Source organism: Haliaeetus albicilla, chromosome 7, assembly GCF_947461875.1.
Source record: "Haliaeetus albicilla chromosome 7, bHalAlb1.1, whole genome shotgun sequence".
NCBI lineage: Eukaryota > Metazoa > Chordata > Aves > Accipitriformes > Accipitridae > Haliaeetus > Haliaeetus albicilla.
The window spans coordinates 20744491-20767960 of NC_091489.1; the positions used below are offsets into that span (position 1 = coordinate 20744491).

A 23470-nucleotide genomic window follows, 5' to 3' on the forward strand; every position below is an offset into this window, starting at 1 on the left:
TAAATGACTAAATGAGAACGTGGCCTGAAACAGGAGAGCTTCAACTGAGGCTTCAGAGTGGAAGGGGGCAAGGCACAGGTCATTGCACAAGTGTGGTGTTGGATTCAGGATCCAGATGTACCTGCATGCAGGAGGTGCAGCAGTATATTAAATTCTAGTTGACAATAATAGCTGGTTATTTATTTATTTACCTGTAACTCTCTTGTTTGTCAGAGTAGGTGGGAGAGGAGCAGAAAAACAGTGCTCTGCATGAGTCATAACCCAGAAAAAGCTCTGCTGAGAATACAGCTCACTGCTCTGCAGCGTAGCCCAGGTGATAAGCATCAGTGTTGCTGTTGTCTCCATGTTGTCGGTCTCATATTACCATGAATGACAAGATTCACTATGATTTATTCAAATGGGGCTGTAGGTTGGGATAGGTAGGGACTTCTCCATTTCATTTTCTTATATTTGTCTTTTTCATACGACCATAAGAAAGAGGAAATGTAGCATAAAGAAAAATAACTTCTTGTTTAGAACAAACAGAAATGTAGGAAAAAAGCACATTACTTGTAAGTCCAGGGTTTTGACCTCAATTCTGTTCAACTGTGCTTTTGGTCTTGCAAAGAATTGCATAAGGCTAGATCCAGCTATGCCCAGGGAGGGTTTATACATCTCTGCTGCTTATCCCACTACACAAGTGGGCAGTGTCCATGTGTGAACCACAGACCTGTTACCCTCTGTCACCCCTGCAGCTGGCAGATAGCTGGCAGGTCTTTCTTTTAAATACAGGACAGTCCCAGTGAACTCTGTGGGACCTTCCTAGCTAAGAGCTGGGCACAGAGTGAGGGAACAAGAGGGCCTGGTGTTCTCACTGAAATCTGCAGTTCCAGCACATGTTTAAAGGTAGCCTTCCAGCCCATGCTAGGAGCTGGGCTGCTCGGTGCTGAGTCTGCTGTGAACTTCTCACAGACGAGCCCTGGAGCGGTCACTGCTGGATGAGAACGACTGGCCGCATCCACGCTGCTCTGAACGCTTCAAGCTGGGGATGGCAGCGAGCACTGATCTGGGTACCTCTCCTCCTCACATCGGCCTTGCCCAGAAGCTGAAGACCATTTGGGGCTGCTGAGGTGCCAGATGTGTGAGGTCCTGCATGTCCCACAGAGACCGAGCAAGCTCTGGCTGTGTCTGGAGCTGCCCTTGTAGGCTGGATCTCTGCACGGGCACCGCATCTCACCCACTGGGCTACTCTAGCCCTGCAGCAGACTGTGCCGACAGACTCTGAGTAGTTGCAAGAGATTCCAGTATTTCAGTGGTTTATGGATGCTTCCCATGTTTATTGTGTTTCTTCTTTTCCCAGTGGAATGGAGGATGGAATAAACTGGACAATGTTTGGATACTGCACTGAAAAGTACAGCGATTCCCTAGACAGAGCCGATGCCCATCTTGTTTCTAATTGCATTCACTTTGTAAACATGGCGTAATTGCCTTTACAACAGTATGTGTGGGAACAAAGACCTTGGTAGCATTTTTATTCAGATCAGCTGTGATAAAGCCTCATTTTCTCTTTCCTCTGCCTATTGTGCTTTTCTTTAAAATTTTGCTGAACCTATATTTTGGACCTAGTTCCTTCATGCTTTGTACTACAGAGATCCAAGGAATTGTTTCTTCACAAATGGTGGCAAAAAAAAAGCATGCAAAGGCTAGGAATAGGCATGCTGTAAAGACTGTTTAAAAACATACATTTTCCTCTGTGTGTATTTAACAGTTTCCATCTTTGCCATATGTTCTTTCCCTCATCAATTTGCCTTTTAGATTGTTCTTCAACACTTGCCTATTTTCTTGCCTCTGCAACAGAAGGGAAGTTGATCTTTCATTTGTTCCGCAAATATTCCTTATTGTCCCAGGTTTTATTACCCCATCTGTTATTGTGTGATCAATTGAAGTCTCTCGTGGTCTCACTTTTCCAACTGATCACACTATACCACAGGTTATATTTCAATTTAATCACTATCTACTGTATGATGTGTAAACTAGAAAGAGAGGAGCAAAAAGATGAGGATATTTTTCCCCTGCCTACCATTCCTCTCTTCCTGTGTAAGCACATATCTTCAGTGCTTACTTGTTATTGGTGACAGCGTTTAAACTAAATCCCTCATCACCACTCTTTTCTACACAAATCCAATGCTTCCATCTCAGTGTTTACTACTGTAAAGCACAAAGGTATTTACAGAACAAGCTCACCAACACTTGAGACAAATGGGTAGATAATGTCACACTTCATGAGCTGAAGCAACACCTCCCTGCAGCACCCTTACCAAAATGGAAACCTCTCCCCCCAAGCACAGTGTTTCCCTGTTCTCCCTCCCCCATCTCCCAGCCCTTTCCTACTGCTTCCAACACTTACTCTTGGTCCTGCATGGTTGTGTTAACTCTGCCTATGTGTGTAGTTTTAAAATTACTTTTTCTCCCATTTCTTTTAGGCATTTACAGACACTATCTTCTGCAAAGTCCTCTTTCACCTTGTGCACTCAGCTCTGTCTATCACAGCAAGGTGCTCAAGAAAGACATGCTTTTAAAATTAGAGGTGCGGTACTGTTTCTGCAAGGGGAAGCTAACCCTGTAAGTGTGATCAAGCTGATTTGAAGAAGGTGAGTCTTTTGCAGCAGGACAAATAGATGGAAATTTCTCCTATCTGTCCAGCACTATGGGAGAGAAGACTCAGCATTATAACTATTTATAACTATTGCTTTTCATAATAATAGAGCAAAGTGGGTCATTGCCAGGGAGGAACACAGAGGCAGCTCCTGCTGTAACAAGGCTTGGGAGAGATTGTGTAAAAAGCAGCACCCCCCATTTGCCCCTGAAAATAATGACTCAAAGTATTGACGTTCATGCATGCTGCATGAATCCAGTGTCATGTCCACAGATGCTGCTAATTTGGTGCTATGATCCCTCATTCAAGCATGTGCTTAAAGACCAGACAGTCTCTTAGAAATCAGGCCTTGGTGGACTGAGCTATTGGGAGAGTCATTTATAAAAGCTAAACAGGGTCTTTAATGTGGAGCTGTGCAATGAAATGTACCCTGTCTGCTTCTGGATGCGCACATGAGGATTAGATTTATCCCAAAAGCTCCTGATGCCGCTGCTGGGAACCAAGACGTCATTTTAGAAGAGCTGCCTGTGCTGAGGCTGGAAAGAACAACAAAGGTCTTTACAGTTCTGTGTGGGCAGGTTTAAGATGTGCATGGCTTTACAGAGGGGAAGGAGGAACTGAGGCAGGAAATACAGATTAATGCAAGCAAATGCAAATATCGGTGGAAAGGAAAGCTTCTGTAAATCTGTCAAGCCAAATATCTTTTCCTCAAGACATTTGAATGAAAAAGTCTTTCTAGATTGGACTCTTTCTTCAAAAATATTGAGTGAAATATATATATATATATATATATATATAAAACCTCAGTGCTAAGAACAGACAGCAGGACAGCAGCTTCCAGCTCCCTAAACGAAGTCGTATCCACAAATGGAAGGCAGTACTGAACTCCCACTGGAAGGCACAAAGGCATTAGGCTCTACCTTGCACACCTCTGTGGTGCGGGAGGATGGACGGGAGCTAACCTCACGGACCGGCAGACTCTCCATCATCAGCGGGGAGACAACCAGACATTTCTTTTCACTTCACCCTCAGTCTAAAAGAGCTGAGCGAGAGGAATTCCACTTGGGGTTCCTGGCCTGTGGTTTCAGGAGCAGTGAAGCACCTAAATGTCTCGTTGCTACGGGAGCAGGAATAAGCTGACTTTGCGCCCATGAGAGGGCCCTGCCCAGCCTGGCCAAGCCACCGGGGAGGTTCCGCGGGGCCAGGCTGAGGGTCCCGGGACACAGAAAGCCCCTTTGCAGGGAGGGGGTTTTGGCGGGCGGCCCCCCAGCCCACCCAGATGACCCCCCCAGCCGCTCGGCAGGGCTTCCCGCCCCCTGGCAGTGAGGGCTTGTGCCCCCCCCCGCCCCTGCTGCGCCCCGAAACCTGCCGCGTGGACCCCCATCCCGCCGGGCTACCTGCCGTCTAAGCAGCAAACATGGAAGTGAGTATATATGCATCGCGCTCTTTCAAAAATAGTGTAATCATAGCAGAAATCTCCGGTCTCAAGCAGAGTTTCAAGTCTGACGCCTGTACTGGAATGGCGTGGAAAACTGACAGTAGCCCTGCAGGGCAGAGTTACAGTCATTGCATTTCCAGCTTCGTATCTGATGTTGCACAAATATGATACTTTCCAAAACACATCTTCTCTCAACTTAGTTGATGTGAATACACAATTCTGCATAAATACAAGCACGCCACTCTGCAAGAATTAGTAAGTCCTCCCTGTACTTCTGAGTCAATAGAAGTTTATGTTAAAAGAAGTCAGAGCCAAAAACCAGTGAAAACCTCCAGCCCCTCGTGCTTAAGTATACACAATACCCGGGGTTTTTTTGGAGGGGTGGTTCAGAAAAGAAATATTAGCAACTCTAGGAAATAATGTTCACATGCTGCACCAAACTCCCATTCCTGCAGGAATAATTTCAGCGATAGCTAGGCAATTGCTAGCATGTTGTTACAACTCTTTAACATTGCACACGAAGATGATCACTTTGCAGCTTTGGAAAAGGACTTATGGACGAAACCAAAATTAATATGGAGGTTGAGGATGACACAGTTCTTTATTTGATGTTTTCCTTTTTTACATTTTGAAAATGCAGATATGAGGGTGAGGTAAAGGAGGAAAAGTTGCAGCATCAAGTCCATAGGCCCTGATTGTCTGAAGACCCTGGATATTGTGTGGGCATGATCTAAGTGAGTGTGAGGCCTCTAGAGAGGTCTGGGGTAAAATCCCAGCCAGCAGGGACTCTGCCATCTCCTTTAATAGAGATGGGATTTCATCCAGTGCGACTCAGGGCAATGGAGAGGCCTCTGCACAACCTAAGTGTAGAAAACTGGAGTTAGTGAGCTTGCACGCACCTTTACGACTATCTGTATGGCAATCATAGGCACAGTGTGCACAGAAGGAGTAGGGCTCTTTACCATACTTTTATTTCTAAGATTTTAGGTCATCTCAGGCCGATGGAGGCATATAAAGTGTCTGTTGCTGGAATGAGAAAGGGTTAGTCACACCTCTGCGGGCCACGCCGATGTCCTAGTATTTTCACAAGGCTTTTGAAGCGGGCTCAACAGCATATCAGTTGCACAGAGCCAGCTTATTTCAGCTGTGCCATCCCCAGATGAGTCTCTAAAGTAAGCTGAATTCAACCAAGGGCTACTGACAAAGGCTGGTCAGAAAAAACTGCTTTCTTTTAAATTCAGATAATGGCAGCTTTTCAGTACACATGAGGAAATTGAAGTTTGATCTGGAAATACTACTGGAGCAATTGTTGTGGGTTACACCAAGTACCTCCCATCCCTATCCGGTTTTATGGGTTGAATGACTACCTTGTTTTGGTGATGCTAATTAGGTATTATGACCGTGATGCCTGAAGAGAGATTAAGTAGAATTAGGGCACTTGGACGTGGAGGAAAGTGAGCATAAGACGCTGCTGAAGGACAACACCCATGAATTATAAAATAATTGGACTTACAGTGGTATTCAGTCTGCGGACGTTGCTTTTTTCCTAATCGTTTTAGCTAAGAGGTAAACAGGCTAGAAAAACATATTCAGGTAAAATGGAAAAAGGAAAGGTACCCCAGCCCTGAGGAGACCCCCCTGCCTTGCCCCATGGCTGCCCACTGCAGGGCAGAGGGGTGCCCTTGGCACGGTGTTATCCGCCATGTCCCCCCGCCCAGATGCAATCTTGGGAACCAGCCTGCAGATTCCCACCGGCCCATTTCAAAGCTGTCCCTGTGAGAGCCCAGCTGTGCCGTCTGGGCTGGACCTGATCCCTGACCTTCACTCAGCGCCGCTTGGTTTTCTCCGATAGCTGGGTGAATGATTGCCAGCAGTGGTAAATGATTTACTCCATGTAAAGCACCATCTACTCGAGGGGCATATCCTTTGTTACGCTGCAGAGAAAAATCATTGCTATAGAGCCCCAAAGATTATGAAATTATGTGATTATTTACATAATAAATAATTAAAGGTAAGGATAGTAGCGGTGAAAGAAGCTTATGATTCCTTTTTTCCATGGTAAAACAAAAATTTGGGAAAAGGGTCTAGATTTTCATGATTACTACAGAACTCAGTTGTGTTCATCGTCAAAGATAACATACTTTTGACACAGCAGCTTGGTCCAGAATGCCCAGATAGATTCAGACATTTTGATAGTTTAGTAAAGCAAACCTCCAGTTTACTTTGTTCCGTATTAAGGCATCTTTTCCTCATGATCATAGCACTACGTGTTTTTCATGCATGTGTCGTTGCCACCCCACAGAGCTGACTCCTACCATCTGGTCTCTGAAGATGAGGGCTACACAGCCTGGAGGTGAGAAAAACTACATATGCTGCTAGAGCTGCCTATTTTGCTGCAGGAGGCACTGGTTTATTGTTTTGCTAGATTTCCTCACTACTAAATCCAAGCAACATCGGGACTGGAGGCAGGTAACTTCATTGACCATGTTGTAGGTCCTCAGTCACACAGAATGAAATCTTTGGTATATTATCTTTTAACTTCAGCTAGATTTCCCACTTGTTTAAAAGCCAGATGCTTAAAAAGAAAGGAGAAGATGACACTTCTCTCTTCATGGGGTCACCAGGAGCAGCAGGGTAGGCCACGAAAGCCGCTAATGCCAGAGGTGGGCTTGGAGGCTGCCCTTGGTGCTTTTCATCATGCCCCCTCCAGCCACCGCAGCGTCCAGGCACTGAGGCACTCCAGGTGCAGGCACAGCCTTGGGAAACCAGATAATGCAACTACTAAAAATGGCAGCCACCTCTACACACCTGTCTGAACTGGGGGAAAACTCTAGCTTCTGTAACGAAGCGAGCACTTCCCTGAGAAGTCCATTCCTACTCTGTTTCTTGCAAAATGGATTGAATTTAACATTCCTCCTCTTCCAACAGCTCTCACTTTTTCTGCTGAAGAAAGTACCACCTGCATCTCCTTCTGAGGTGACTTGAGTGCTGACAGTGAGACTGCTGGAAATTCACCTCTCGGCACTGCACCAAAGAAGTTCTGCTGTAGTGACAAAAAGAGATGATCATGGTGCCCAGTTCTGCCCTTACTTCTCCTCTATGCAAAAATTGTGTGTTGATGAATTATGCTTGCAAGTAGGGCAGGCAAAATTTATTTACAGCTCTATTTTATTATGAATTTGGAAGGAAATCTGAATGGTGGGAATGACCATCGGGAGTAAAGGAGGAAGATTATTTTGGTTGTACTGTGGTACTGATGATTTGGTTGGATTTGAGGACAAAGTTGTGGTAATCAAGGCTTCAAGAATAATACAAATGTAGATAAGATTTGAATTGATATTGTAAGGAAACAATGGCAAGAACTGAGGAGTGGAAGAGGACTTATGAATAAGAAGTATTTGTGTGTAAAAGTATATGTATGTGTGTGTGTGTATAATTAAACAGTAAATTGATACCTTGTCACAATACAACTTACTATGCAGGAATATGCAGGCCATTAATTTTTCCAGATAGGTGATTTAAAGCTACATTAGATCTTAAAACCAGCCCTTCATTATTTTGCCAGTCAATATACACTTGCCAGTAAAAGTCCTTAAGATGGTTAAATGGCAAGTAGTCCCTCAACAGTATTCAAAAATGGAAATTCTTAAAAGCACCAACTTAAAAATACCCTTTTTTTTCAGTTTTCAGGAAATGTTACAATATTTCATAGCTATAGCTTTTCATTTGCACTCTTTGAAAAGCCGCATGCTATGCAAAGAATATGCAAATAAGCTTTTAAAGCTACTTTTTAATATAAATTGTATACTTTAATTATTATTGACAGAATTAATACTTCTCACAATCCCTTTTTTTCACTCATTGTATTAACAAGTATATACAAGTACCTACTTTCTAGATATATATATAGCATCTTTCTAGATTCTTCTGGTAGGAGCTTTGAGGAGGGTTGTTGTGGTTTAACCCCAGCCAGCAACTGAGCACCATGCAGCCGCTCACTCACTCCCCCCCCATCCAGTGGGATGGGGGAGAAAATCAGGAAAAGAAGTAAAACTCCTGGGTTGAGATAAGAACGATTTAATAGAACAGAAAAGAAGAAACTAATAATGATAATGATAACACTAATAAAATGACAACAGTAGTAATAAAAGGATTGAAATGTACAAATGATGCGCAGGGCAATTGCTCACCACCCGCCGACCGACACCCAGCCAGTCCCCGAGCGGCCAATCCCTGCCCCCCCACTTCCCAGTTCCTAAACTAGATGGGACGTCCCATGCTATGGAATAGACTGTTGGCCAGTTTGGGTCAGGTGCCCTGGCTGGGCATGAGAAGCTGAAAAATCCTTGACTCTAGTCTAAACACTACTGAGCAACAACTGAAAACATCAGTGTTATCAACATTCTTCACATACTGAACTCAAAACATAGCACTGTACCAGCTACTAGGAAGACAGTTAACTCTATCCCAGCTGAAACCAGGACAAGGGTGTTGAGAGGGCTGGTGAAACTCTGTGGTTTGAGGTAACCTGCTGGAGATTTTTGCAACTTGCCTATGGTGCTATCATTTTATTGTTCTGATTTAGCATCACAATCCATCCACTAGCATTTGCCAGCAATCGGTACTCAAATGATGTTGACCACCCCTCCTCACAAGACACCTTCCCTGAGTACCTTTTGAGGAATTGACATTGGGCACAGTTTGATCATGTTTGACATGGCTGTGACAAAATCCCATTTGATAGAGTCCAGTAAGAACTCATAGACCCCCATCCTCCATGAAACCCATGTAATCCCCCCCCCCACTGTTCTCTTTCAGCCCTTCAGACCTCAAAGGTCTGTCCTCCTACTGACCTCTTTGCTGAGGCCTTGAAGCTGCTCCAAGACTTGACCAAATGTGTGAGTTACGTGCCCAAAAAGCATGCACCCCATCCTCTGATAGGCACGTGTCTGCTCACATGATGCGAGTTTGCACTGGTGCTGGCCAATGGGATGATGTGATGGGATGTGTGTAGGTCTGATTGTGGAAAAGTGTTTCTCCCATGACCAAAATTTTGGGTGTTCATTCATGCCATGTGATGGGGAAGCCTTCGTTTTGGTCATCTGGGGGGTGCATTTCCAGGCACGGGAGGGGGAAAGATTGGGGCATATGGGTCCCGAGTACCACTGCTGGACTGCGGCTGGCGCAGCCTGGTTGGAAGCCAGAGCACAACTGCAATCACGCACTCGTTCGGTGGCCATTAGGAAACACGCATTTGTTTAATGCTGAGATCGGCACCAGAAAAGCGATGGCTTCCTTGTGAATAATGTCGCATTCCCATCCTCATATAACACCTTTCTTCTTCTCGTTTACGTTAAAATGGTCCAAAAACAGGGCAAGCAGCTGACCATTTCAACTGCAAAGCAACTTATTGCAAGCTTTTGGTACCTGAAGTGGCTAACGTCATTAGTATTATCATCGCTGGGTTCTGCCGGTCCGCCTACCTGGCGAACAGAACGATGAGCTTCAACACCCGGGAGGAGGGCAGGGCTCGGGACACCCAGGGCGAACCCCAAGTTTTTGCCGGGGCTACGTTTTGCGGTGGCGGGGCCGCGAAGGGGGAGCGGGTCCGGACGCGGGAGGGTGGCAGCCCCGAGGGGTTAAGCGCACGCCTGAGTCCGGGGAGGACGAGTGAGGGGACGGGGGTTCGCGGGGCTGGCGGGGAGCCGGGGCAGAGCCAGGAGCGCGGCCCGGCCCGGCCCGGCCCGGCCCGGCCCCGCTCTCCCTCCCCTCCCCTCCCCTGTCCTCCCCTGCTCTCCTCTCCTCTCCTCTCCTCTGCTCTCCCTCCTCTCCGCCGGCCCCACCGGTCGGGGCCGCCGCCAGGCTTAGTCAGAGGAATGTGGGTGGGACTCCCTCCTCCCCCGGCGCCTTAAGAACCCGCTCGGACCGGCACGCACGCCGTCTCCCGTCCCGGCGGAGCGTCCCCGCCGTCCCCCGCCCGCGGCGCTCGGGCTCTCCCCCCTCTCTCTCTCGCTCGGTGGCCGCCGCTTCTGCCGCCGGCCGGGCAGGATGGTGGTGTGCGGCCTCGCCTGCTGGAGGTGCAGGTGGCTCCTGCCCCTGCTGCTGGGCCTGGCCATCATCATGGGCATCATCGCCCTGGCGGGCAGGGGCTGGCTGGAGTCGGAGTCGGAGCCCTACGTGCAGCAGGCGTCGTTATGGGAGAGCTGCACGCGGGGCGAGCAGGACCTCAACTGGAGCTGCCTGTCCCTCATGGACTTTGGTAAGCCAGGAGCCCTCCGGCGGGCCCGGGGGCGGCGGGCGCCGACGCCACGAGCCGTCCGCCCCCCTCCGCTGCGGAGCAGCTGCCGTCCGGGACGGAGCTTCCCTTGCAGAGCCAGTACCCGTGCTGTTCCGGGGCTTCGCCAGCGGAGAAGCACGGGGCTAGGCCGCTTCAGAGCGATCTTTTCTAGCGCCCCAGCACTGAGAAGCCAGGGTGTTGGTGTCTTGGTTTTCGAAAGTTACTTTACAGCCAAAGTAAGAGAGCCAGCGGGCCGCAAGTCCCCTCTTCAGTTTGCTTTCTCCCAACTCTCTGCAGGCTGCAGAGCCCGCAGCCTTGCCTGGCACGGGGCAGCTCCCCCTCCCTGTGCCGCTGGCCTTGCTGGTGGGATGGCGAGCATGGAAACCTTCGTGCAGGGTGTCCTATGCAGAACCGCACCCGGACAATAGTAAAATGGTCTTCCCCTGGCCCCCCGGAGGGAAGACAGCACCTTAATTTAACCTTGCCTGGCCAAGGCAATGTGGCTATTAGGATGCCTCCCAACCTACAGCTTAAAATGGCCTGATGTGGGTTTGCAGGCAGAAAAAAAGGCCGTTTCCTCTGTATACCTCTCTATTGCACTGGGGCCTAAACCAGGGGATAATTGTGCCTCTGTTGTAACTTGCTGAGCTGCTTCCGTATCTGGCATTGCCAGTGTAGTATTTTTACTGCACGCTCCCAGTTTCTGTTTTTTGGGGGGGACTTCTGGGGTTTTGCTAGAACATGTGGGTCTGATTACATCCACCTTTCCCTCAAACAAAGTATTTCTGGACAAATAAGCAGACCCGCCTTAAGATCCTGGATGAGGGTACTTTGGGGACTGGGAAGCTGGAAAGGGGTGTTTCAGCCGGGAGAGCTGGGGCTGCTTCCCTGAGCAGATCCCTTGCTGCCTGAGCGTGGCAGACTGATTCCAGAAGCTTTTCATTGCAACACTCAGGCAAAGAATATATCGTAAGAGCAGTGGCTTCATTTCTCAGCCAGGTGATGACTGCAGGTTTTACTGTAGGTGGAAGAAATCTGGCTAGTATGGCAAAAATATCTGTCTCCCCCATTAGACAGAAGAAAAGCTAGTGCAGAGTGGCTGAAATCTGCATTTCACAGGGAAGAAGTGCTAATACAGTAGAGCTGCTGAAATTTGCTTTCTGCTGTAGTGATGCTGCTTCTCATGTCCCTGAGTACTGATGGGTGTGTGCTTCGTGTCAGCCCTGAGCGTTGTGGGGCAACAGCAACTTTCTGCTGTTTTTTTCTGGTTAACAAGCTGTCAGAGAAGAATAGTGTCCTTGACTTTGCTTATTTAAGCCTTTAATACCAACTTGACTTTGCGTCTTCCCTAATTTTCATGACATCTATGCCACTGTCTACTGGAATAGTATTTACATCTAGAGACACGATGTAACATATGAGTTCAGGTTTGATTTATTTTGTTTCCTTTTTTCTATGCTAATGCAATTAGGCTCAAAATAGGTGAGGGCATTTACAAAGGAAAAAATGCCTAGCAGGCATTTACAGTACTGCTGCAGGAAAATAAAAGTTAATTAATTGAGATGCATAACTTGTGTTTTGCATAAAATAACTACTGTGCACTAGCCATCCTGCACCTTTCCTGATGAAATGAAAACTTCAGAGTGGATCCCCATTAATAGAAAGCTCCATTAGACAGTTTCTTAATTGAGCTGCAGCATGTGTACTAAGAAGAGGAAGAGAAAAAGCAGCCAAATCACTCTTTTTAAATGGGGAAAAAGGGGCAGGAACAGACAAACAAAGATTTGCAAATAGGAGTGTCTCCTAAACTGCATTGCTTCTTAATGCACATTTGCAAATGCCACATGAGAGGGAAGTGGAAAGGGAAAAGAAGAGTAGGATGTCATTTGGTAGGGAGGTGGGGAAAGGATTTTGTTTAGAGCTCTATACTGGTTTGTGTCTGGGAAGTACCTGGCTGGCAGCATCTGTGTATTATCAAAATGTTGCAAGGCGGAGCTGCTGTACTGCACTATAAAATGACTCATGATGACTTAGTCTGGACCATTGCAGGATTAAATTGTTGGCTGTGTGTTTAAAACATATCAGTAAGCCATCAGATATGACAAGGATTATTTGCAATGTGGTTACTTGGAGAGGGTGATTGTCTTTACAGTGGTGAGGCTGTAAGTTTAGGAGCAGTATTTGTGGGTGGCTGTGTCCTTCTGGTTCTGAATGGCTGCTCCCAGGGACTTTGCTTTGAATTATCACTGTAAAAGATGGGTGTGTATGTGTGAGGTAGAGGTGATCCCATGGAGGTTAACTCTTCCTTATATTCCTAACAGCCAGTTGGTATTCATTAAGTACACAACAGCCAACCTAGAAGAAGGGAAGCATTCATCTGGATCCTTAGTAGGTGCCAAAAAAAAAAAAAGTGGAACCCAGAAGCAGGAGCCCAGCCTTTGTGAATCATGTTTCACCATGGTTATGCCACCGTACCTGTGTCCTTGCAGGCATGGACTTTGATACCACAGATTATTGGTGAAGCTTAGTGCCTGTGTCCACTGAGGGGCCAGGTAAATAAAGGAGGAATATTACATGTATGCTTATCTTTTCAGTATGCTGCTTTTCAGGCATGCTTCTGTCTGATTTACAATGCCAGGATGTATTTGAGACTACCTTAGTTTATAGTGTCAGCCGAGTGCAGGTGCTCGGAAAGTGTTAATGGAAGAGGTGTAGCAGTTGGTGTCCCTGTCCACACCCACTAAACATTTACCCCAACTCCCTAGTAAAAGATCCCAGCAAGCAGGTGAGGCTGCTGTCCCCGCCAGTGGGCTTTGCTGGCCCCTGGGCAGGCACACTTCCCCTGCTAGCAACCCACAGGCATTAAAAGTTGGAAATTTATAGGACCGTGCCTCTCCTGAGCTCCTGGCAGAGTCAGGTGGCTGAAGCCAAGTTTGTACTAGTGGTCTTTTATTTAACAGTTTGGTAGTATAGCAGTTGCTTTTCCTGCACTCCTAAAGCCAAAACAGAGCCGTGATTCCCAGTATTGATTCCCAACCAGCCCTCCCAGCAAACCTTTGATTCTGGGCTGTCCTGTGCTTCCGGTGGGTATGCACATACCTTCCCTTCACCAGTCATGCTGCCATGGAATTTTGCACATTATGTGGGCAAGAAAGTGTTACTGACAATGCTCTCAGTCCAATACTCCTTTGTTTCATTAACAAAAGCAGATATTTATGGGCATTCTATGTAACGAGTTCTCAAGGCCGAACAAGAATTGCTACTGCCATTTATATACAGAAAAAATATTATAACTACAGTGTAAAAACATGCCTCATCTATGCATGTCATGGTAAAAACTTCTACCCTAAGATTCCAGTTATTCATAAGTTAACAAACTAGCTTCTGCTTTTGTAATTAAGTGAACAAAGATGAGAAAGGCTTGTTACTTCAAATCCTATAGCAGTTCATCTGCCTGCTAGACTATTTTCCCAGTCCTTTTATTCATTTCTACAAGGAAATCTGGATTTAAATATCCTACCCTGTAGAGCTTCCATCCTCTCCCTGGTGGGGCTGAGGCACAGCCAAATAAAATCAGGAAGTACACCTAACAGTAAGGCTCTGTTGCTTGCTTTTTTTTTTTAAATTTCATTGTATTACTGGTGTTCATCATTAACTTCAGATAATAATTTGCGTGATATTTGCAGCTTAGTTCCCTTCCAGAGTCATCATTAATTAAGCTACGTCATAAAACTCTTAATCCTTCCTAATAATTATAGCCTTTCAGCCCCTGAACAATTTTTTTAATCTTCTTTCAACACCACCTAACTGATAAATACATTTCTGCTGATTAGGTGCAAAGAACTTGACTATTATTTGAGGCAAAGCTGACCTAGGGAATGATAATACCTCCAACTGTTCTCCTTTTCTGCTCTCCTATTTATGCAGCCCCAAATTACTGTGACATTATTGTTTGATTTCATAAACAGACATCATATTTATGCCTGTTTTGAGTAGGAAGTACTCTCTCTGTCAAATTAAGGGACCTGAGAATTTTCTGGCTTTATGGAAAACTTGAATTCTGGCTAAATAGCTTGTGATTACAAGGTACTTTGGAGCACAAACCAGCTAGAAACTGGGGCTGATCTGTCTTTCTCTGGACGTGAGCAGGTGTCTCTGGCTCTTAAGGCAGCAAACAGCGAGAGTGCAAACCCACACCTCTCCCTTCCCGGCAGCCGGGAGCTGTAGGTGGAGGATCTTGCCGACAGAGACAGGAGAGCTGGGTGCCTGCGGAACTCGGTCAGCTCTCAGGAGCCGCTGGGAGGAGAAGGAGCTGGAAAAGCCTGACTCGATAGGTATGGGGATGAGGGGGATCCTACATGGAGAAACAGCAGTTTTAGTCGGGGCCCTATAGCAGTCCCTCTGCTGAAAGTGTTCCCCACTGATGGGGGTAGCAATGGTTTGTGTGGGAGAGGAGTGTGCCAGGGCTGCACCCTGTGCTCGGTAAGGGTGCAGCCTCCTACCCCAACCTCTTCCATCAGTCACTTATTGAAAGAACTCTTTTAATAATTTTTTGAGATTTCTCTTACACTGTGTATATATACAAGTCCAGACCTTGTTGCTGCTCTTCCCATGACTCCCACCGGTGCTCATGTGGTAGGCTGGCCGTTTGATGGCTGTTGTCTAGTCCAGCCCAGAGCAGACCCATCCAGTGCTGTGGCCAGCACCTGTGACTCAGTCCTATCAGTTCTTGTCAGTAGCAACCCACTGATAGCTGCTGCTGGAGAAGATAACCAGCAGGAGAAGGAGAGGAAGGTACGGGGTCACTAGCACCGAGTTCTGTCACATGTGAGCACAAAACCCACTGAATTTCATAATGGTGGTGCCTTACTACTGCCCTGTTTCTGAAGACCTGAAACAAAGCTGGGCGTAATATTAATCTTCCTGACAAGACATCTCCTACAGCTGTATGTGTTGTCATTTTCATATCACCAGAGACGACAAAATAAATCGCTGTGAGCGGAGCTGGGGCTGCCCTGTATCCAAAAGCTTGTTACGCTCATGAAGTAAGCACAGAGAATATGGAAATAGCAGAGAGCACTGGGGGCTTTCTGGCTCGTATGTCCTCCAGTCATGTTTGTGTTGCACCAAACCTCAAGGTGTCTAACCTGCAGGTGTATTTGAGTTTGCAACCTAAATTTTACCAGGCAGATGCCAGACATGGCTTCCTACGCTGTGCCAGCATGTATAATGCATCTGAAAGGGAATGTGCTTTGATAACTAAGTGTTCCTTCTTATTGATGTGCTTTTTTTCTTAATAGGGCAAATATCGATAAATAGCATTCCTAGGTCATTTAGTCTGAATCACTTTTCCTGGGCTGGCTGTGTGTAATGGCTAAATATTCCTTTCTATTGCTTATCCCTAGATAAGTCCTATTCTGGAGACAATATCCAGTACCTGCGTTAGGTATGTCAGAGGATATTTTCTAGGAAAAGATTTTATCAGACCACTGACATAGCTTTAATCTCCAGATGCTCATCAGGTGTTCTCCCTCCCTCCTCACCTCTCCCTTAGGGAGGGGTCATGAAACATGCACAATTGGCTGAATGAGAACTAATTTGAAAAGTTTTTGCTGTCTTGAGTAGCTCCAAGAAGGGAGAGGGGAAAGAAAACTCTTTTCCTTACCCTTTCTATGCCAGCATGACTGTCTTCAGGTGGTGATGGTTGGAGGTTTTGGGCTGAGATCTGACTGACAGATGGCTGCTGTATTTCACTTTTCCTATTGGAATAGGGGGGAAAGAAACCAGTTCAGACTGATCTAATGAAAACAGCTGTAAAACAATGCTTTACTTTCAGAGAGTAAATTGATGTACATAGTAGAGGTGTCTGAGACAGTTTTACTGCATTCTCTGTCTCAAATTATAGTTTTTTTCCCATTTATGCAACTAGTAGAGTATGTACGTGAGTTAAGGTGGAGGATTGTAACTCTTTAGGAAAAGGTTCTCTGTCTTACTGTCTTTTTCGTCTTAGTTTTTGCACAGAAAGAATGGAAGCTGTGTTGAAAGCAGGGTGTCTCCAGAGCACTTCAGCTGTGTTGGAACAGACAGCTCTGATGAAAGACACATTTTTTGGAAAACGTTCTGATCTAGATCTTGCCGCTCTCTTTATTCTTACATTAGAGGGAGCTTGGGATCTGGCCCTACCTCTGTCTGAACATGTGAAAGTAGAAACCCATGTTATGCAGATGTGGGAATTGAGCTGTGATGACAGCTGACTGGAAAACAAAGCACTAATCGTATGGTTTAGCCCATGTGGGCAGGTATCCTGCCTCCAGGGCAGGAACACCTCTGCTTGTTGTTGTTTGCATTGGGCTCACCTGAACTTCTACTTGGTTTCTAAAGAGAACAGGGTCTGGCCATAATGAGGGCCTTTTCACAAGCCCGTGTTACTGCAAAGAGGGAATTGCTGGCTGTTTTTTCTGGGAGGTTTTTTTTTCCTTTGTTGCCTTGGCCTGTGATGGGTGAGTTCTGGGTCCTGGTGCTGCTCTGCTGGGATAAGGCCACTTGCTTCGTGGTTGAGCCTCTCCAGGCTGCAGTTGCTTGATCCTAAGAATCTGCACCACCCTATCCCATCAAATGTCAAAGTAATGATTCAAAGAAGACTCTTCCACTTTACCTCAGATTCTTCTGTTTCTCTTCTACCTGCTACGTTTTAGCTGTTTCTAAGGTTTTTTTTTCAGCTGTGAATAGATGTTTATCTTCAAGAACTTTCTCTTTGTCATCTCTCACTTCAGCTATTCCAAATCTATTTCTTTCTGGTCATGCTAATTTTGCTCCACATGCATTATTCCTGTTATAAACAAACAGGCAAGAAGCTGTATGCTGACAGCACTATTATTTCCCAGCAGTTATCTCCTGTGGTGGTACCCTCTTGTCTGCTCTCATACTTCCATATGCATGGAAGTGGTTTTGTAAATTTGCATGTCAAACAGGAACAGTAAGGATAAAGTACCTTCTCAGTGGCTGTGTGCCCTATCTGCACAGAGGTCTGTGGGTCTCTCACAGATACAGAGTTTGGAGGTGTTATCTATATTACCATGCTGCACTAGTTCTGTGCTACTTCTAGGGAGTTCTGTGCTGTTCCACCAATGATGGTGCCTCTCTGCTCTGGAGCTGTGTGCTTTGGAGGCATCCTGTATTGATTTGACAGAGGGCATGCTTCTTACAGGAAAGGATTTCAACAAAAAATGATTAAAGGAAACCAAAGACCTACAACGATCTACAGTTCAGTGCACTGATGTGTGCAACATCTTTCTTGTTTTCTCTTCAAGGATGGGGGAGAGCAGCAGCTGCCACATACCTCGTTGGCTTTGTGATCCTGGTCATCTGTTTTGCCCTCGCAGTCATTGCATTCTCGATCGAGATACTTCGCTTCAACTTTGTGCGAGGAATTGGAGGCCTGCTCTTTGTTGTTGGTAAGGCTGGGCACAAAGACAAGGTTATTTTAGATGTAAAACAGGCATCAGCAGAAAAATATGCTAGATGGAACCTCCCTTATGAAATAAGCTGCCTTTGTCTGGTTTATGACTCACTTTCATGGGGAACAAGGGAAGGTTGATTTACGCTCTGAGAGCATAATGGTTAGGGAAGCTCCAGTGGCCTTTGTCAGTTAGCACTTTCCTAAAAGCAGTGTATGGGGGCAATGAACACCTTTGACCCAGCATATCACATGCTAAGACTTAGGAGCTGAGAGCCCTGGGTTCTTCTCACCTTCCCAAGGGGTGGAGGAGCGATGGGGCTGTGGTACAAGTGGGACGTGACTGGCTCCGCAGGGATCACAGTGCCTGGCTGTGGGACAGGGCTGGTCAGGGCATGCAGTTATGTGCCTCAGCAACCTGGCAATGCCGCAGTCAGATAGGTGTGGGTATCTGCCTTGGCCAGAAGTCACGTACCTCTGTAAGAACGCAGATTTGATTATATGTAAGGATTAGTGTCAGTCCTACCTTAAAAGGATATGCAGTTATCTCCAGGTACCTTTTTTTAGTGGGAAATGTAATACATTCGTAGTCATTTAATCCTGCTTTTCTTTCTCTCTCTAGCTGCATTCCAGATCATAGGCTTGGTCATCTACCCAGTGAAATTCACTGAAGAAATTCCACTGATGGGAGATAACATGTTCAGCTGGGCCTATGGCTTTGGCTGGGCCAGCACTGTTGTCGTAATAGGTTGTGCTTTCTTCTTCTGCTGCCTCCCCAACTGGGAAGATGAAGTCCTGGGAAACATCAAGCCTACCTATTACTACTCCTCCCCAGAGAGAGCACCATACTTAAATTGAAAGATTAAATCCAAGTACAATCAACTGTCAAAACAACAGAGGAGCACCTCTGATGTAAATTTGGTGTGATTATAGGAGACTGGAAAAACCCACCTTATTTCTCCAGAGTATTTACTATTATATTGAACTAGGTGATCTTAAAGGTCCCTTCCAATGCAAGCCATTCTATTTCTTACTAGTCCTGGCAATAAATGAGTGAAAACATTGGCATCTTTAAGCAAATAGCTTTTACCTAAAGTATTATTTATGTATTCTTATGTTGATTCTGTTTGGGTGGTTTACTAGCTCCTTCCCCTCCCAACTAATTGAGTCATCCTTATTTTAATCAAACACTTGCTGATGAATAAAGATGTAGTGTTTCAAGTGTAGAAAGGGGGAGGAGATATTTTAAACAACACATTAGAGGGACCTGTAAGTTATTTTTTTCACCTCTGACAAAATTGCCTTAAATGGAACTAGAAAAAGCCCAACCTTCCAAAGAATGCTTTTTCTTCTACCAAAGTCAGTCCCAAGGAAGGAACTTCCCTGAGACTGTCGCAGTCACCTGCTGCCTAAGAATCTCTTCTCATTCCTGTTACTGGACTATTGTTGACTATTAGCTGTTTGAATTAAGGGGAAAATAAAATTAAAATTTATTTTCTACCAGTTGGTACTATTGGACAGAGGTCTTCTCTAAAGTGTGGAGCTGGTGTGTATAACAGTGGCTAATGTAACACTTACTGGTGTTTTTGTGGCCACTGCAGGACTTGTGATGGAGCCACATATAACTTAATATACATTGTCACAGAGAGAATCAATAAACTTTCAGATGTTAAACTACATACATGGTATTTGAGGGATGCCAACAGAAAATACCTTTGAGTAGAAACATACATTGTTCTTTATGTCTACATTTTTAAAACTGCAGTGTTTTAATTATCAGCGCTGCTTTGGAGGGAAATGTTAGCATAAGGTGTTGAAAACCTCCGAAAGTTTCTAAAGCACACTGTAGGTACTCCAGAGTTTAGTAAACTTGGGGATGCTTTGTGAGTCACTAGGGATAACAGGTAAAAATAGAAAAGCAGTTCTGTGAGTGATTTACATATGCAAACTTCACACAGACACCCGTCTCGGGGAGTAATCTGGCCAGCTCCTAGCTTGTGTTTCTGGAGCCAGCAATTCCAAATAAGTATTCCAGTGAGGCAGAGCCATGTCTGTATTGGTCATGGAGGTGCAGCAGCTTACAGCAGATTTAATTATGGTCTGTCATCTTTGTCAGAGCTTTCTTCAGCTGGGGAAGAAGGAAGAGGCTCATTTGTGGAGCTCCTCTGCCAGCTATGGGGGAAATAGCTCTAGCAGAGACAGACTTCTGAGGGGGGTACAGGTAGGGTGGAAAGCAAATGCTGTGCATTACTCTGGGTAACGAGCAGCTGGGGACTTATTTCTTACTATTTTGAACCCAGTACTTATGAGAGGGTAAGTGTGTGGGTATATGTATTCATGCACACGTACAAAATAGAACTTTTAAAGCATTAACCAGCATACTGTAAACCTGAAGTCATTTAGAACTAAGCTTTTTCAATGCCCAATATTCCTTGTATTATACGTTGTATAGCTTTCTGTTTTGTAACACCTTTTTTAATTTGGTAATTCTCTATATTGCATGTGATCCTGTTTTGGAAAGGCCAGGTGACTTCTGAAGGTCCCTTCCAGGCCTGTATTTTATAACTTTGCAGAGCGTAAACACCTGGAGACTTCAGGACCATGTTAGAAGCTCAGTCATGGCATATACAATCAACTGTATTTATAATTCTTGCTGAAGAAGAGAATCCTGTGACAAATATGTGTTTTGGTTGTTTTTTTTGTTTTGTTTTGTTTTTTTCTTTCTGTACAGTACTGGCTGGTGGGGAATACTGTGTAGACTTATCTGTATCATGAGTAATGATAATACCTACTTTCTAGTGAATTCAAAACACAGCAGAGAATCCCAAGTCTGGAAAATCCTTGCACAGCTAAAGCTGAGAAGGAGAAAAGACATAAGAAAATGGACACTCTTCCTAATGAGAGGGAGGATGGTATGATAATAGGGTTTAGCATAACTTAAGTCTTTTGTATGTTTTTTTTGTAAGTATCGTCATAACTTGTCAAAAAAGCACAAATGTAAAATAAACTTGGCTCTGAATATACTGGGAGGGGTAGAAGCATAACCAGCATGTTACACAGTTAGGATGTTCAGAGGGGGAAGCTATTGCAAATAGTCATTAATTACTCTCAAGTGATACTAATGTATGTGGCACTCCTTTCAGATGTGGTGGCTTAATTAAAACTGTTTTAACTGACGGTTGTAGAAACTTGGTGGTATTTGTGGTTCATAGATTCGTTTCATAAACTCAAGTAAATAGCCATTCTTCCCATATCTTAAAGTGAATATTGGTATCCATGAAGCGTCAGGTTAATAAAATGAAGTTAAAGACCTCATGTCCAGGAGGAAACAACTTCATTTTCCAGTCAAATAAGCTTGAGTATCCACTGCAAAACACAACTGTGCACTTCATCAGAAGTGCCAGGCATAGAAAGCTCTTTGCTAAGCCAAAACCTCTTAAACGCATCACAACTTGAGGGGGAACTCTAAACTTTTTAAGTATGTAACAGTCTACAGGAGGTCTCAGATGTAGGAAGCCTGTTCTTTTTTTTAATCAAAACTGTGCCAAGTACCTTTCCTGTGCTGATCAGGAACTTAAAATAGTGAGAAAAAGATGGAGTACTTGCCTGCTATTTTCAGTGGAAGACTTCACTTTTGTGATTAGAAACCTTCCCATTTCTAACCTCAGATTATGCATGGCCACATATAACCCCATGCTAGTGGCATTGTGTATCCTGAACAGCTCTTTCTCCCTCTGTTTTTTTACAGAGAGCAAATCTCCTGTCAGCCACTGCTGTCTTAAACAAGCCTGTGGCTTCTGATTTCTGGAAAGACAGGTTCACTATTCTCCTGATTTTTTTAGCTGTCCTCTTCCTTAAATGTCTTAGTTTTAAAACGCACTTACCACCCTAGATTCTGGTGACTTGCATGGGTTTTTTTCGGGGTTTGTTTCTTCCCCCCCCCTCCTTTAATTACGCTTAATTTTAAATATACAATTAGGGAAAATATTTTTATTCCTTTTAGATTTTCCTAAATGCTTTGAAGATAATTGGAGGGTTTGTATAATGCCCATTTTTTTTGACATGAAGAACACTTGTACTCTTGTTTACCTACCAGTCTGTGCTCACTAAAATCTACCAAACAACTCCAGTGAGCTTCAGGCTGCAGGGTAGCTCCTTCTAACCCAACCCTGGAGAAGAGAGAATCTGAGCACGCTTGGCTATCATCTTAGGGGAGGTTACAAGCAATCAAAAACGTGCGTGACTGGGTGCTAGGGAAGGCTGATTGACCTGAATGGGAAGATTAATGCTTAAATCTTATGGGTATGGGAAACAGCTGCCACACCCCACTGGGATTTTGTATTTTTACTTGACGTAACAAGCAACTAATTTTCTAGACAATTCCTTTACAAGGTAGAATTCTTAAGACGTATTCACCTGACCTTTACATTCTGCATCTAAGGACTTTTGAACCTAGAATGCATACATAAATCAAGACAGTGTAGTAACAGATCATTCAAGATAATTTTTTGGGGGGGAGGGTTGTTATGGTGATAAGCACTATAGAAACAAACACCCATGTGCTAAAAGAAAAGGTTACACACACAAAAAAGAGAGTTGCTGAGATCATTGAGCACTTATGAATTCACAATGAACCAAGCATGTCTATCGATGGAAACCAAAATGCTTTAGGAGATGCACAACAGCTGAGAGAGCTGAGGTATTGGTCCTGCAATGCAGAGCAGTGGAGGTTACTGGCAATACGGAACAGCACCCTGAAAAAACAGGGTTTACAGTGCCAGTAGGTGAAGCTCCACAGATTTGAAAATGAACCTGGGAGATGATACTCACAACCAGAATAAAGTATAATCAAATCTGGAGGATATGTTTGCCAAAAATAGGGATGCTGAGTTTCTGAATGTGATTCCTGTAACAAGTGTCTGTACAGAAGTAGTGAAATCCATGTGCAATGAGTTCACAGCAGCTGGGATATGTCAGTGTTACTGCGCAGGTGCAGCAGTTTATAGATGTAGATCCCATTGACTAAGAATATGACGATTTTGCTGTGCATGTGCAGTGTATTCATAAGATAGGTCTGATGCACCCACAGCGCAGGTCTGCATTGGTACAGTAAGCAGCCTTTTGCTTGGGATTTCCAAAGGTGCGGGCCAAGCTACTCCAGCTATGGAGCCCGACATCTGGAAATTCCAGGCAAAAAGCCAATGCTCTCAAATTTTGCCTCTCTAAAATTGTATTTAAATTACTTGGGAGATGTCAGAATAATCCAAAGCCTTTTTTATTATGATTTTTGAATACCTAAATTTAATAAGGCTGAATTTATAATAAAGACTGTAGTGGAAAACATGCAGGCATATCTAGAGCTTTATAATATAAATATTATAATGATAAACAATATAAATAAATAAAAATAATGTATGATAAGCAATATGCATTGTATAATATAATTAATAAATATAAGTGTTTCCATGAATTATACTCCTCATGGGTTCACCTTTGCAGGATTGGACAATATTTGCTAGAAGGGTTGGTGTGACTGCTGCTTTTTACTTATTTATGGGAATGTGAGCGACGCATACTATTTTCCATAGAGATCTTTGTGAATACAGAATATTTTATAAGTATTAAACTAAGCGTCAAGGGGACACATCAGAAATTAGTGTTCAC

At 44.7% G+C, this 23470-nt stretch overlaps 1 protein-coding gene across 1 annotated transcript; it reads left to right on the top strand.

Moving 5' to 3' along the window:
- The first annotated feature begins 9972 nt into the window (after nt 1-9972).
- PERP (p53 apoptosis effector related to PMP22) lies at nt 9973-20983 on the top strand. Its single transcript, XM_069787218.1, has 3 exons — nt 9973-10332; nt 17661-17804; nt 18429-20983. Exons 1-3 carry the CDS (start codon nt 10122-10124, stop codon nt 18662-18664), a joined length of 591 nt encoding a protein of 196 aa, XP_069643319.1. The 5' UTR covers nt 9973-10121; the 3' UTR covers nt 18665-20983.
- The last annotated feature ends 2487 nt before the right edge of the window (nt 20984-23470 follow it).

What these genes read in the sequence shown, in the direction of transcription:
- PERP (XM_069787218.1), top strand. Translation starts at nt 10,122, where the DNA reads ATGGTGGTGTGCGGCCTCGCCTGCTGGAGGTGCAGGTGGCTCCTGCCC. An exon ending in CCTGTCCCTCATGGACTTTG is followed by an intron (nt 10,333 to 17,660) that starts GTAAGCCAGGAG and finishes TTTCTCTTCAAG; the next exon opens with GATGGGGGAGAGCAGCAGCT. An exon ending in AGGCCTGCTCTTTGTTGTTG is followed by an intron (nt 17,805 to 18,428) that starts GTAAGGCTGGGC and finishes TTCTCTCTCTAG; the next exon opens with CTGCATTCCAGATCATAGGC.